Here is a 15758-nt window from a genome sequence, read left to right on the forward strand (position 1 = left end):
TCTTTAGACTATTACTTGATAGCGAACATGATTGATAGCACTCAAAGATATATGGGCTAATCACGCCACACGATTAAGACCACGCGGCAGCAACATCATTCAACCATTGTCATTGTAAAGAGCAAGATTCTAAGGGGGTATCACAACCCCGTGAGCCAATTCGTCGGTATCGCCGCCGTCGTCTATACCAACGTCCTCCAAGGAAACACCCAGTCTTTCCCTCCCCTCCTCTCGCTCTCGTCGCCTATTTCTCCAGCTCCCCGAGTACCTCCTTGAGGTGCTTCTGAACCTCCAAAGAACGCTCCGCTGCGAGGGCCTTCTTCACCATGTCGACCAGTCCCTTCTTCTCCTCCTTCGTCGGTGCTGGGCCAAACACGCCCCGGTTCATCGCCTTGAAAACACCACCAATGGCAACAGCCCGCGTCGTGCGCTGGGCCTCGGTCCCGTTGTCGATGGATTCGGGGTCCAGGCTCTCGAGGTACGCCAGCGCCACCTCCTTGCCCCCGCCCGCCGCCGTCGACGGCTTCTGGGCAGCCTCCATCAGGTCCTTGACGCACTCGTACCAGACCTCGCGCTTGATGCCCTCGAACTTTGGGTGGGCCAGACGCGTCTTCAGAAGCTCAAAGACCTTCTTCAGGACGGCGCCGGCGTCCTCCTTTATCTGAACACGATTATAGCCTCTCGCGATGGCCTCGATGCCTTTGACGGCAGCCTTGCGCATGGCGTCTCCCGAGCTGTCGACGTCCATCCTATCCTCGTCAACAAAGTCGTCGAGCGGTCCACCGACAATGTTGGCAATGTCATCGAGCAGGTCCAGGTCCTCGCGCTGCTCGGCAAACTGCCAAAGCGCCTTGTAGGCGTGCGGTCGGTAGTCCTCGTTGTTGCGCTTCGCCTCGCGGAGGGCAATCTTCTTCTGCTGTGCGGCGACGGCCGCGTCCGTCTTCCACAGCGACGCGCCCTTGCCGACCAACTGGGGGAAAGACTCGAGAAGCCTCTCCTTGCCGGGGAAGGTCTTGAGCGCGAGCGCCTTGTCCATGACGGGCCAGATCTGCTTCAGGTTCGTCTCGGACATTTGGCCGCCCGTGGCATCGCTCGAGGCGGCCACGGCCTTGACCATGCTGGCGATGGTAAAGCAGGCCGTGTGCTGCAGGTTCCACCTCGGCGCCTCGAGGCCCCTCTTGACGAAACCCACGATCTCAGGCACGTAGCGCGCCACGGTGCGGGAGCTGCCGCCGTGCTGGTTCCACACTTCGTCGAAGCATTTGCGCGTGTACTCGTCCGTGTCGTGCATCCCCATGTACGTGAACGGAACGAACTTGGTCGCCAGCGCGTTGAAATGATCGGGAGCGAGCTTCGAGACACTGAGGACGACGTCCGACACCTTGGCCCGCCGGGCTTCGTCTTCGCTGGTGAAGTAGAACTCGGTGAACTTGTCGACCAGCCTCTCCTTGGACGCGTCGGGGACGACGCGCATAAGATATCCCACGGCCTTAGCGTAGCCCTTGCTGACCTCGTCGTTACGGTCCAGAGACTGCTTCTCCAGCAACTGCATGAACCGGGACGACACCGGCTTGAAGTCGACGGCGTGGCGCATGACCAGGTCGCCGATGAGCCTAGCGCAGGCGATCTTGGTCGGCATGCCGATGGCCGTCTTGATAATCTCCTCGAGCTTGGACGCGAGCTGCTTCATGCCGTCGGCGTCCAGTTGCCTGAGGCAGTTGTCGACGGCCTCCGAGATTGGTGACTGGTTGACCAATCGCGCCCTGAACTTATCAATCTGATCGCGCGAGTTTTCACTGACCTTCTGGTAGGCATAGTTGATCTGCTCCGGCTCGATGGTGCTGTGCAGGCCCAGCAGCGGCGGGATGAAGTCCACTATGAAGGGCTTCAGGTTAGGACCGCCCTTCTTGGTGATGTCGATGATGGTCTTGAGGGAGAACATCTTGACATCTTCGACGCCGCTCTCGAGACCGCTGGGGGACAGCAGGAAACGAAGGGCCTGCTTGAGCATTGCCTGGGCCGACGACGAGGCGCCGCCCTCTTCAAGCTGGCGGACAATGGTGTTGGTCAGGCCTATGCACAGCTTGAGCGCAGACTCCCTGACGGACCCCTTGACATCGTCCAGGACCTTGAGCGCGGCGGTCCATATCTGGGCGTAGTACTCCTGGTACTTGTCGAACGGCTGGCCCGAGATGAGGTCGGAGATGGCGCTGCAGCTGGCCTGGCGCACGCGCCACTCCTTGCCGAGGATATTCTTGAGCAGATCCTGCATGATGGCGTCAAAGTGCTCGCTGATGGTCTCGTTCGGGTTCTTGACCAGGGACTTCCAGATGTCGTCCATGGAGCGCTGCACGTTGCTGTTCGGGTCGAAGCGGTAACGGAACAGCTTGGGGTACAGCTTGGGGTCGACCTCTGACTCGGAGAGGATGTTGCTCAGGCCGAAACGACCAAATGCGGATCGAGTAGACCAGGTGGCGGCATTGGTCGCAAGAGACATGAACTTGTAAACCAGGCTCTGGTCGCCGACCTCGTTCGCCAGGCTAACGATGTCCTTGTACGAGGTGACGGACTTGCCCTCGCCCGTGGGCAGGGCTCCAGGCTCAAAGAGCTCGGTCTCTTCCTCGACTTTGATCTGGGTGCTGCTACCGGTGAAGGCGGAGACAAGATCCTTGACAAGGTCCTGTTTCAAATCATCATCTCCCTTCTCATAGACTAGGGAGAGGCCGCGGGAAGCAGTCTCCTGGACAAGCTCGTCCCTCGCACTTAACAGTCTCATGAAAGCGGCCTGGGCCTCGCGAAGTCGGGACTGGACCTCCTCGAGGTGACCACAGTACTGGACGACGCAGAAGAGCCAAATACCAGAAGCCTTGAGCAGCGAGGGCTTGGTGGTCTTGCAGTCCTTGAAGATCTTGTCGAGGACGGCGGTGACTCTCTTACTACGCTTGGTCTTCTTCCAGGGGCCCTCGACGCTGTCGATGTTCATGGACAGCTTGACAAAGTCCGAATCCCAGCAAGCAATCGCCGCGGTGATGGCCTCACCGACGGTGAAGTGGATCTCGGTCTCCTTTCTAGTATGGACGGCAAAGAGGCCACGCAGGATGTTGTCGATGCCTGACGTCTTGCTCGAGGGGTACAACAGGCCATCTGCGGGGGTGGGCTCCTCGTTGGGCTCGTTGAATGCAAGTGCCAGGCGGCCGAGCGCAAAGATTGCTTTGTCGCTTCCGGCCGCTGCCTTCTCCGTGAGTCTCTCGATCACATAGTCCGCCGTCAAGTTGTTAACGTTATCCGGGATATACTGCGAAAGGCCGGCGGTCCAAAGCTCTGCGTAGCAGTCTAGGATGGCATCCTCCAATGCTGGTCGCTGATGTGACTTGTCCATAAGCAGCTTCTGAGGCAGGTGAACGTCGCTGGGGATGGGCAGACCGTAGTACACGGCTCTGGAGAAGATGTGGCCAAACGCCTGCAAGGACCCTTCGACTGCGTTAGCGGTAGCACCGTACGAGTTCTCCCAGCCGTAGACCATGACCTTCAGGTCACGGAGGAACTTTTGAATGTTCTCGTTCCTTGTCTGATGCGGAACTGCGTCGGGAATTGCCAAGTCCACCTTGTTAAGGGGGTGAGGAAGCAGGATCCCAACCGCCTGGGCGGCGGCAGCGCGGATGTGTCTGTTGTTAGCCGTCGTGCACTTCTGCAAGAGATAGGCGGAACCGGCGACATAATTGATCGTGCCGGCGGGCGCAAGCGACGCGACGTCCACCATGTGCTTGAGACAGTTCTCGACAATGCGATCGGTGCCGTCCATGCCTTTCAGGCGAACTCCGTCGAAGCAGATCTTGATGAAGAGGCCGACGTGCTCCTGGTCGACGGAGCGGAGGTAGGCCCTGATCTGGTCCCGCGTCTTGATGTCGTTGTGCACTCGGGTGTCGAGCTGCTCGGCCCAGCCGGGGCCGAGGGGGAAGTCGGGCAGTGCCGCGATGAACAGCGCCCTCTTGACATACTGAACGGCGACGGGATATGCAAACACCTTCTCGCCCTCAAAGTTCTGCATCGTCCTTCTGTCGTCGAACTCAAGCTTCGGCGGTGTCGAGTTGGCCCAATCAGAACTGGTGATGTCGTCGGTGATCTTCTCGCAGAAGAAGTAGGTCATTAACTTGATCCAGTCCGGCATCGTGTGCGCTTCGCTATCGCGGTACGTCCACGGGTCCAGCCCCTTACGGCCCTCCTCGATGACCTCGGTGCGCTCGCCCTGGCGGCCGGCAATGGCTAGGATATCGATCCATCTGCCGCGCTCGTCCCATGACGCAACCGTCTGGTTTGCCCACTTGACGGCCGAGAACCTCGCGCTTCGTACGGCAGGGTTGTCCTCGGGCAGGTTCATGTAGTGCAGAAGGAGAGAGATCAGGCTGATCATGCCGCTGCCACGTCCCGCGCCACTGACCGTCTTGGGGTCGAAGCTCCTGGTCAGTCCCGAAAGCGAGCCTTCGATGGCGGACACGGCCTCGGCGCTGGGGTCTTCTGATAGAGACCTGAAAAGCCAGCCGACAAGGTGGAGCTTGTCCTGCACGCTGAAGGGACTGCCTGCGCCAAGGACGCCGAGAAGATCGTACGCCATCGCGCGAAGCTTTTCCTCGTCTGCCGATAATGTGCGCGGAGCAGGCCATCCCTGCTCCTCGACGTAAGTACGCATCTTGTCGATGAGCTTGGGTCCAATGGTAAAAGGAGCCTGGGTAGGCCCAATGGTCGCTGTCCAGTTGAGGAAGTAGAATAGTGCCTTATGCAGTCTCGTGCGCTCGAGGCCGCTGGTTGCTTGAAGGTGGGCCGGGGCGATGGACGTCGTCTCTGTGCCGAAGTCAAGAGTCACCACGGACAAAATGTTATCTTGCATGGTGGTGGCCAGCTTGGACTTTGAAAGGAGAGGCAGGATTCTGATGCGGTGAGGCGCGGGTAGTCGGGCGTGTGCATTATACAACTCCTCAATGATGCTCGCCTTTTCGAAATCAATAGTCATTCTCTTGAGAATGTCCTCTCCGGCTTGAGAGACCTGGTAGTCCGGGTTAGCCGCCGCAGAGAGAGCGGGCAGCAACCTCTCCTCGTCCTTGAAGGCGCCACTGGCCAATAACTGCGCAATCTTGCGCCGCAGGTCCTGCATCTTTTGGAATGCCGGCGCGGTGTCGCGCTGCTCGGGCTTCAGGAAGTCGAGATCCGCAGCCAGCAGGGCTGGGTTCAGTCTCTCGAAATCCTGGCGCGTGGGTTCCACACCGCCGGGAATCCGCAGAAGAAGCACCTTGCCGAGCCACTTGGCGACGAAGAGTGCGTCAGCATCGTCGGAGAGACCGCTTGCATCTCTGAAGGCAGCGTCTTCTTCGCTGCCGCGAGAGGGGATCTGGATGTCCGGGATGATCTTGAGGAGAAGATTGAACATGGATGCTTGGGTGGGGCCATGCTTCGACGAAGAAATGCCTTTGGCCACTTTGGGGAAAAGACGCCGTCTATCGTAGTCCTCCAGACGGAGGATGCTGTGCTGTATGAATGAGATATCCAGCACGCGGAGGATTGAAGATTCGGCCTCCTGGTACTGGTCGATGAGCTTCTCCACGGGGAGAATGATGCTGTCACCACTGTCAGTGCACTCGGAACAAGGACCTGCGGGACACCGCCATTGGGACCATCATACCTCGGGTGGACTATCAAGCCCTTCAATTTTCCAGCAAACTGAATGACCTGAAATGATGCGATGAGATTCCGGAACGTCAGAAGAAAAGGGGGTCTTCTCACCTCGTTACGAACGGACGCATAGTCACTCGTCGCCTTCAGCAGCAGGGCACAGAGGTACTTGGTGAGCAGCTCGTTCAGCTTGTCCTCCTTGTTCGCGGCCTGGAGGATGCGGATCTGGACGTTCCCTACGAGCCGCTTCTCCTTGGCCTCGGGGGATTCGCCCGACATCTTTAAGGAGCTGTGGCGACGTCGATGGTGCGTTGATAGATGGTTGTGATGTCGGGGAGGGAGATGCAGAGGTACATGTAAATGCACCTTACGTGTTACATCCGCACCAAGGTCGACGTTGCTCCCGGCTGCCTGAGCTGATTAAGCCGCGAGCCCCAGATGTTCCAGAAATGCCCACAGAAAAGCAGGGGGGCGTCCTGTGTCACGCTCACCCGCCACGCCACAGTGTGGCCAAGCTCCGAAACCGGTTTAGTGACAGCCGTCCGGGCTCGTTTGCGTTTCCCCGAAACAACCCGGCTTGTCGAGACCGGAAGGCGTTTGCCAAAGAGACGTGTCGACGGAATTCTGCTCAAGTGTCGGTGTTTTTGCTACCGTTGTTTCGAAACGGCCGAGTGGTGTGTCACAGTTTTGCTGAGTGGGAAGAGGGATAAGCAGAGGAAGAGGAAGAAACGATGGTTGAAGAGATGGAGAGAAAACGCTCTGGCTAGACTCAGAAAGGGGGAAAGGCCACAAACACTCCCAAGGCGGGTGCCAGCCATCTGGACCGCATCATCTCCAATTGAGGCGAGAGCCCTTGCAGTTATGAGGTGGTGCCCGCTTCATCTATCTTACTTGGGTTCTCCTGAGTCACGTCTTAGCAAATGCGTTCACAATATTGTCACTCTAGGCGAGTGTCATGGTCTCTTTTGTTGGCGCCCGCCTTTTACGTCTGCTGGCTGAAGACTCACGACACCACATCTAGGGATTTACTACATTAGGAGGGGAGTAACATTCAGGTGTTAGATTTCCAAACTCATGAAAGTCTTTGAGTAGGTGGGTGTAATCACACAAAGCTATCAGTCCCATTGCATTACGTGAAAGCTATCGGGAGTTGATAGACTGATGCCCGAAAGTCACATGGGAAAAGACTCAAAGAATACTTCGTAACTTCAGACTGGAATGATTAATGTATCTGACTTGCCCATAAGGCCTGCCCTCAAAGGAGTGGGTGAAGCATATATTTACCACAGTAGCCATCAAGGCACCCATACAGTTCAGACTTTCAACCATTTTTGAACATACGTGAAAACGGATGAAATTCATTGAGTCTTAACGGCGAGACCATTGTGCAGTCGATAACAGGGGCGCAAGTGTTATAATTAATACCATGACCTTGGCATATTAGTTAGAGACGTTGCAAAGTGCCAAAGATCAATACGTAGGTAGCAAGCCGTACCGTTCTCCATCGCCATGCCAGGGAGGGTTATCATTACTACGCAGACTTGAAAAAATGACGTATTAGGAACTTTTATATGGGGCAGAATATTTGATGTAATTGAGGTGAAGAGCTCGATTTGGGATGTTTCACCTGAGAGAGCTTGAAGCTCTATGCCGGTTGTTTGGGAGGCAATGTACCCATCATATCAAAAAGAAAATCCATGCAATATGCTCACTAGTTTACTTGATGGAATCGTGATGGAATCGTGATGGAATCGTGATGGAATCGTACTGGAATGCATCTGTACAATGACCTGGAGCGTCAACTCCCTAGCAGAACCTCGAGATCGGCCTAGGAAAAGCCAGGTGCAAAACACATGGTCCCATTCAGAAGCAGCCGGTGATCAGGATTGACCTCCTAACTACGAGTAACATTAGAGACATGATTTTTTTTATGAGAATGCAGCTCGCCTGTGCCTCAACAGACAGAGGACAACCAGAGTACATGTCAGCGAGACGGTTGAGGAGCCCAGAGCCTACTTCTTCCTCCAGGCAGTGATCAATCAAGCGGGCCGAATTAACTCCCGGATGCTGTGTTCACGGAACCAAAGGGTGAGTTCCTCTGCCACAGAACAGAACGCTCGATAGTATCTGCGCCCATACTACCACGAGATTGGGACAAGGATCTCGCTGCCGCGCCTGCGCGACAATAACAGTATAATTCAATAGTAGCTTTCATCACGCATTTTTTTTTTGTTTTTTTGATCCGCGTATCTTGGCGATGGCTTGATCTCAACGCATGTCAATACCGACGACGGCCCGGAATGCCGCTCTCTAGGAAATCCTAACATTTACTCAGTCTACGGCTGCGAGGTCCCGTGAGGTGGCCACGGTGTCTCCCGTTTGCACCGGTCCCAATCCCGAGCCACGGCTCTTCCATAGCAGAAAAAAGCTTTCTTGGCCCAAGGAAAAGCCCCTGAAGCTTGTGTGTCGTGGTCCGTGATCCTCCTTCGCACTATAAAGGACCAAGAGCCCCAACCCCTGATATTCAACAATTTCGATATAAGGCACACAAGCAAGTGTCTACCGGTCACGACTCACTCCGTTGCCCCGTCAAACCTTCTCTCGGAACGGAAGACCTCTCTCTCCCAGAGCCGAGCTCTCGGAATCTACATCGTCCAAGGTCACGCTGTCATGTGAATAGATATCGACATTTTCACGATGGGCTGGGAATGAAGAATCATACTTCAGCTCCTGCGTCTAACAGCTCAGCTTAGCTTTCTCGGTGACCTACTAGGTTAATAATGGAACGCGGTCCCTCTTGAGGTTGCACAGGTACACAATACCAACACACACAGTCATGAAAACACAGCAAAGTGCCATGCTCGGTGCTCAAAACAGTACAAGGTCTAAGAAGGAATAGCATGGTGATATCCAGATATTCTTGATGGGCTACTATAGCTGTAGAGTATCGCCCAGCAACATGTCCACCGCGCAGAACCATCCTGCATCCCGGCCATCCGTCCTACCCTCCCCTCTATCGCCATATGCCTACGTACATTCATACAAAACCACTCCGCAGTGAACTTCATCCTTTGAAGCCATGGAAACTTACCTCAGCCCAGTCTCGGAGACACTCTCGCTGGCCTCAGCCCGCCAGCCTCATCCAATCGCAAAGTTCCAACAGACACCCTTATAACATGCCGGCGTCCTCCATCCGACTCCCCTCACTGTTTCCCGGCCCTTCCAGTCCTCCCACCACACCTCTCTAGACGAAACCAACCCACCACCAGTCTTAAGGCCCTGCCAAACCTTGAACGAGCAAGTCTCGGACCCGCACGAGACGAAACTCAACAGGTTGGTCTTGCGGCACCCTCAGTTCGTCCGTCCCGCTGGCCGAACACCTCCGAGGAGTGCGGCGTTCTGGCATAGTTTTCGTTCACAACCCTTTTTGAGCCCTGCAGGTAGACGAAGGGGACCGCCGCCACCTGAAGAACTCGCGGTCTAGGGGTGGCGGAAGAAGGAGGAGCTGCCCGAACCTCCTTCAGCATGGCGATGCCGTTGACGAATACACCTCTTGGACCCGGCCGTCAAACCCGACCTTACCGAGTACAGTTCGCACCTTTTGCGTTGACAAACTCCATTCCGCCAAGAAAGAAATAAAGAAGAAATAGAAAATGCCCCGCCAGGAATGACACCCAAACAGAGAATCGATTAACCTCTGATCGGCATATGAATTGATGAACACACACACACACACACACACATACACACACACCAGGCCGGATATTAAATAGGCTCTCAACATACGACACAAGCTATCGCCTCAGGGAAATTCTTCCACTCGGCGAATGAACCGGGGCGCTACCCTCTTACACACATTACGGGCCGGGACCCCGAAGCGTGTGAGCCGCCTCAAGAAGACAGCAGCCTGCCCAACACGCCGATGCCATTCTTAACGTGCGGATATTTGCGCACCTACTGTCGGCCGACCGACCGGTCGAGTCACCAGCCTAGGCTGGCCCGGAAGGGAAAAGAGGAGAGATCCATCCCCGTCACCCAAGTCAGCTTCACATGACAAACTCTCGCTGCGTGCACCGATGCGAGCACCCTCCCCTTGAGGTACCGATCAAGAGTTTAACTTTATGCCTCTGCATGTTCAATATTCTTTTACCTGTACGACATCACAAGGGACTGCCTTTTTTATCAGTAACTTGATTTAATAGGAGGTTGACACAGTAGAGAGTCGCACCTGGCGAAACGTTGTGAATAGGAAGAAATTGAAAAAAGAGGAAAGGATGAAAACTAACCTGATCATACCAAGCAAGGTTCCTTCGTTAGCCTTCAACCATTTGTCCGTTACTATCAGGCTGCAACATCAAGCATAGACAAACATCAACTAGCTCATTTCACCGGGAATTCAATATGCTTCTTCAAAGTAAGGTTTGGGCCTAATCCTTTTTTCCTAGGACGTGCTTGATACGGGGACCCAATTGACTTTGAAGATAGATGCGATATCATTGCCTCAAGCAGTAGACCCGCGTCTCTTGCCATATCATTGAAAAGCTAGTGAGGTTATGCTGAGCCTCACTGACGCCCTCTAGTAGTGAAGGCTACGCCTGTTATATTGCACTTATGTAGGAGAACCAGATGCATCGCATAAGTGTACGACTACGTAATGGCTGGGTTCCGGATGGGATACAAATACGGAGACGGATCAATTCTGAGAGGTACGAGTCAAGCGCAAAGGTTGTTCCTTGCCATGCCTACGCCTGCCCTGGCATGGCAAGCATATAATCTACCTGCTGCTGACGGAACAGAGTGCGAACCGAGCATCAAGGTTGGCAACGCCCCAAAAACAGACCCCGCTTGCAGAGTAAGCAAAACGACTGCTGTCCTGCGTGACATGTGGAGGGGACACTCTCATTACCAGTCTGGCCAGGAGATACCGACGACATAATGTATTGGGCCGTGCAGCTGGATGCGAACAGATGCAAAACTGGGATGACTGTGGTTAATGAGCGCTTTGGAAGCACGAGATACACTAGATGGTTCGTTGCGTCGAGCAGCAGAAGGCCTGTGGACAGGGATGTCGTCGATCAACATCGCTCGTTATTCCCCGAGTGTGGCTGATTGAGAGCTCTGAAGGCAGCCCGGGGGGGTTGCGGGCATTACGACCCTTGCCATCAGATGACAGCTGTAGAAGCACTAGTTGGCTTGTAAGAAAGTGGCCTGAGGTGAGCTGAATGCGACTGCTCTACGGCCCAAGCTGCCGTTCAACCCCCTCGAGCCTCTCAGATATGTGGGCAGCATGCGCTAGGTACGTCCAAATCAAGGAAGTCGTGCATTTTGCAAGTACTGTGGGATTGCAAAAGGCCCTCAATGATTCGTCGCGACGATATGCGGTTGAGACATGCTAAACCTTGCTAGCCACCTTGGGCTGCTGAGAATGCGGGTCACGGCTCAGAGACCACCGGACCAGCAAACCGTCCTGCACTGGGGCTAGCATCGAGGCTAATGTAGCTCGTGGACATGATGTACATGGACGGACATTCCTTTCGTGGCCCATAAGTCCCGGATGCGTGTACTGCGTCGTAGCAATGCATGCCGAGTCGACGGAGACGAATGCCAGCGGGCCCCTTTTGAAAAACTATCGTATAGCTCGTCAACGGGAAGTTTGGCCGAGCAAATCTGTACGCGTGACAGCTAGTTGGGCACTGCAGGGGATCGTTTGCTAAGACGAGGAAAGTCGGCAAAGCGCACGAAGCGGAGATTGCCGCCTGGAACTGTATTATGCTTCGACCTTGACCATGCAGAGAAGCATCGTATGGAGGACTATCATCAACTATAATCTGCAGGGATCAGGAAATGCCCAAATCAGCATGACGACCCAAGCAAGAGAGGGAAGAAAGTCTTGAAAGGGATTTCAGAATTGGGACTCACAGTGTTTACCGTTGGCATTAAGATGCCAATTTGGTTCCTACACTACTACGCAGAAGCCGGCCTTGCTTGGATACGGCCAGACCGCATGGGCGGGCAACCTCTCCGGCCAGTCAGAAGGGATAGAAAGAGAATCAGAGATCTCATTCTTCCCACACCTCGATCCACGGTAGCAGTGGAGGTCCCCTTTCTGCGGCCACACCCTACCACCCCAGTCCGATGATTTCACTTTTTTTTTTCTTTAAAAAAAAACAAAAACAGGGTGTCACGCTTGCGGATTCGCCCAATGAGGCACTATGAACACGCAACAGCTAGTTGGGGCTCATGGTTGTGCGAGTCGTGTCTCCTGCACTGTAGGTACAAAAAAAGTTGTGAACACGCCGAAGGTTCGATGGACGGAAATCGAAGATTGCCAGGCGAACCGGTGGCCTTCCAAAAATGTCTTCATTGCGAAATTGTCGAGTTGGAGGATTACTCGTTGGGCGGCGCTCGGGCACCGAACCAGCACGTAGGCACAACCAAATCCCGAAACTTCGGCTCAGTAAAGCCGGGCGGACCGTCAGACGCGAAACCCATTTTAACCAGAACCCGTAAATGAGAGAGGGGCCGGAGCCTCAGCCCTGGCCGCCAGGGCTTTGTTAGGTGATCCACAGCTATGGCGCGCCCTTAGGCGAGGCTCAGAGGCCGAGAAAATCAGCAGGTGACCGCCGACGGTCCTGCCAACGTTACTTATGGGCCAAGGGGGACCTGTTCAAGGGGAAGAACATGGGGCTAAGGGAGGTGCAACACGATGTTGACCACTCACGTAACGAGGACTGCGACGAAGCAAGGGAACCATGGCTCATCGATGAAGAAACGAGGAAAAGTTCCTTTGACGTGGCTTTTGCGTGGCCAAGGTTGGCTGGTTGGTGTCAACGGCGTTGACTGCCGGCTCCGGGCTCGCTGCTAAACCGCCCCAACGGCAGTGACGGGACTGGGAAGTACGGTATATTGTGTACAGGGGCCCGTGAGCTCAAGGATTCGAGGTCGACTTGGCAGGGTGCTAGGAAGTGGAAGTGGCGAGGTGGTTCTTTCAGGGCCGCATAAGATGCCGTGAGAGACGATGGAGTAGTGTAGGTACAGGCAAATTGATTGCATGCACGGACAGAAGCTGGACCCGTCAGCAGCGGCCAGCAAATAAAGAGAGACAGCACGAACGAGGAATGCCCATGGACTAAGGCAGCAGAACTGACACTGCTGGACTGTTTCGAAACGTTGGTGGGCGCGCAATCAGCTAGCGACGCCGAACTGGTTGACTGCTGCAGCAAAGGTTATTAGCACGACATGTTACACACCCTTCTTCACTTGCCTCGCTCGACTGACTCCAGCATGGCTCGGGGATCGATTGATCTCCGCTCGTCTTTGATTAAATTCGCATGTGTATTTCGGAGTTAAAGAGGGGGGGGCGTTTGGAGTGGTGGGAAAAGAAATTAGAACGACGTGTGTCTCAAATGTGCCCTGTCCCCGTGGTGTCGTTCGCGTCCGCCATCCCATTATTTACGCTCTCAATAAGGAAGTGACATGTCTAGGGATCCGACGAGAACATTTGGAATGAGAGCCGGTGAGAGTCGGTTGAAGTCTGGAGCGAGCATCGCACGAGCGACACACTTTTCTTTCTTTCTTTGTCGGATTGGATGCGAGGAGATTAGCAAAGACGGGATGCAGGCGCGCATCTTGGGAAAGCAAGCAAGAGGTGATAGTTGCAGGCTTGCGGCTCATTTGCTCTTGTTGAGGCCGGCAGACGAAAACGAAGGGCGGACTCGGAGATGGAGGAGGGACGAGGTGGTGGAGAGGCAAAGACGATGATAATGACGATGCTTTCAGATGGTCAAAATGAGCCGGTGGATGTTGAAGGAGAGTCAGTCGAACGTTTTTCTGGCCCATGCTCCGTCAAACAAGACCTGTGGTTCCTGGTCTTGAACATGCATCATCGTGAAAATGCAGCGATGGCGTTTCCGAGGTACAAGACAGGTAGGTGCAGCCTGCCTACGAATACCGGCCGACGGTGGGAGCTCATCTCCAGTTCTCGGCAGGGAGGCACCCTGTACCTCTATGCCGTGACGCCATTTCGCGTTGAGATCGGTACGTATCGGAACTCCCGCTGGACGTACCCCCCAGCTCGTGTACACTAGGCAGGAACAGGCGTCGGCGGCGTAGGGTACCGTAGTAGGGCAGCTACGAATACGTACGTCTTTTGCTTAGCGGTTCTCTCCCGCCCCCGTAAGATCTGCCCGAGGGATTGGCCCCCTGCCCTGTGTCGAGGTACAGGCGTGACAGGTCAATCTGTGAATGAGTTGTGCCGAGAGCAGAGATGGATGCATGCATTGCAGGTACCCGCACCTTTCCTTGTCAAGAGCGAAGGACGTCCATTGAGTGTGCTCCGAAGTGTATAACGCCAGGTTGTCGTCAAGGCGAGGGGTGGTGCATAGCATTTTGCGGAGAGAGAGAGAGAGAGAGGTCCAAAGACGGAGCTTCGATGAGAGCAACAACAAGGTTTTCAAGACAGCCGGGGGAGGGGAGGGGCTTGGCTTGAGGCAAGGGCCAGGATGGGATGCCTTCCCTGTCAGGGCAAGTCCATGGATGAATGTCCGTCGTCCGTTGCTGGACTTTGCTCACATGAATTGAACTTGTGCGTACGTAATGTAGCGCCTGATTACCAAGGTGGCCTGGGGCTATGCCCCGATTGTGTCCTTTCCTCGACGGAGCACACTCCATTCCTTCGGTTGGGTATGAATGAATGAAGGGAGTAGAAGAAAAGAAGAAAAGGCGGACAAGGGTTTCCTTCCTTCCCATTACAATGCATGCTAGGTATGTTCCCTCGGCAATCTCAACGGAAGAGGGAAAGAAGTAGCAAGTGGGCGGAAGGCACTTGCATGCCTGCCTGTCAGTCTGCCTGCCGCCTGCTTGCTTCGGTCCTTCCTCGAGGATCTCTTTCTCTCGTCCTCCCCGGGGGTTGGAGTACTTGTACTCCCCGGGTTGCCAAATATGTACGTCTACATACTCACCAGGCAGGTCAGCACTTGCCGCAACAGTCAGCCTCCAATTGCGCGGTGCCTCTCGGGTTCTTTCCATTCCTGCCCACACCTCCTCTCCGGCGCCCTGTCTTCCCTCATTCGCTCGCCCGCCGATCTGTCTCAAAGCCGCGATGGATGGATGCCCCAGGCCACCCACATGACAAGCACGCAATGAGATATATATCGGGGGATGACTGATTGGGTCAAGAAGATGGAAAAGACAAGACAACAGTAGCAAAGCAGATTCAAATAAATCGAGATACTATGCGTTCTTGAGTAATGGGTTGTGCATGCTTCCGTCCGTAGCCCGAGTTCATGGACCATGTATAGTGCTTGTACCTGGCGAGCAGTTCGCTGGCGTCAGTCCGTCTGTTGCCGGCGTGCTTTCGAAGTCGGCGGTCCCTTGTTCTCTGTAGGTTTCGTTTCGTTCGCTTCGCTGGTGCAGCCACAGCTGCTGCCCAGCTCAACGCACGGCATCAGCACCGACGCCGGGCCCACCCAATCTAGCGCCGCTGGCACATCGACGAGCAGTGGCCCATTCCATTCCAGTCCGTATCTGCTGCGTCGACTGCTCTGTTTTTGTTCTTACTCCCTGCTATGTGTCCACCAAGGTAGTGTGGTCTACCTAGGTAGTCAGCACATGATGTACTTCTACAGTATATGTACCTCCTTTACCTTGGTACCTGTGCAGGTAGCAAGTATCCTCCTGCCCCGGAACAGATTTGCTTTCCCATCCCCACCGGGAGGGAACACGTCTGTCATGGGCATGGAAAGCGGAAAGACAAATAAACAAGATATAGGACAGAAGGGGAGAAAAATCCCAGAAAAACAAAACGTGGTTGCTTATCCCTGGTCGCCAAAGTCCGTCTTATTATAGCCCTCGCATGCTTTTTGCGGCTGCAAAAAGGCGCGCATCAGCTCTTGCCGTATCACTATTAAACTATCCTTGCAAAGATGACAAGGTACCTCTGCATGCCTCGTCCTTTCCTCAGCAGTCTTTTTTTCCGATCTTGGATGCCCCTCGTCCCACACCCACGCATCCATCCATTACCACGACCGTACTCCGTACATCGTACCGACGTAGGTAATGTGGTGTACGTAGCTTACCACAGCAGCGCACATACA

General features: G+C 54.8%; 2 protein-coding genes across 2 annotated transcripts; one reads left to right on the forward strand and one right to left on the reverse strand.

Annotated features, from left to right (window-relative positions):
- Positions 1–244: 244 nt before the first annotated feature.
- Positions 245–5943, reverse strand: LY79DRAFT_510842 (proteasome component ECM29; the record flags this gene model as incomplete). The annotated part of the gene is made up of 2 exons (XM_060554198.1): positions 245–5609; positions 5675–5943. 2 exons carry the CDS (start codon positions 5941–5943, stop codon positions 245–247), a joined length of 5634 nt encoding a protein of 1877 aa, XP_060416583.1.
- A 124-nt stretch (positions 5944–6067) lies between these two features.
- LY79DRAFT_546776 (uncharacterized protein) lies at positions 6068–6840 on the forward strand. Its single transcript, XM_060557260.1, has one exon. The coding sequence runs from the start codon at positions 6103–6105 to the stop codon at positions 6661–6663; it is 561 nt and encodes a 186-aa protein (XP_060416584.1). The 5' UTR covers positions 6068–6102; the 3' UTR covers positions 6664–6840.
- The last annotated feature ends 8918 nt before the right edge of the window (positions 6841–15758 follow it).

This window comes from Colletotrichum navitas, assembly GCF_030913465.1.
Source record: "Colletotrichum navitas strain CBS 125086 chromosome Unknown LY79scaffold_15, whole genome shotgun sequence".
NCBI classification, from domain to species: Eukaryota; Fungi; Ascomycota; class Sordariomycetes; order Glomerellales; family Glomerellaceae; genus Colletotrichum; species Colletotrichum navitas.

Bases quoted from the DNA above. Each gene is read 5' to 3' on its own strand.
- LY79DRAFT_546776 (XM_060557260.1), top strand. From the start codon at position 6,103: ATGTTCCAGAAATGCCCACAGAAAAGCAGGGGGGCGTCCTGTGTCACG.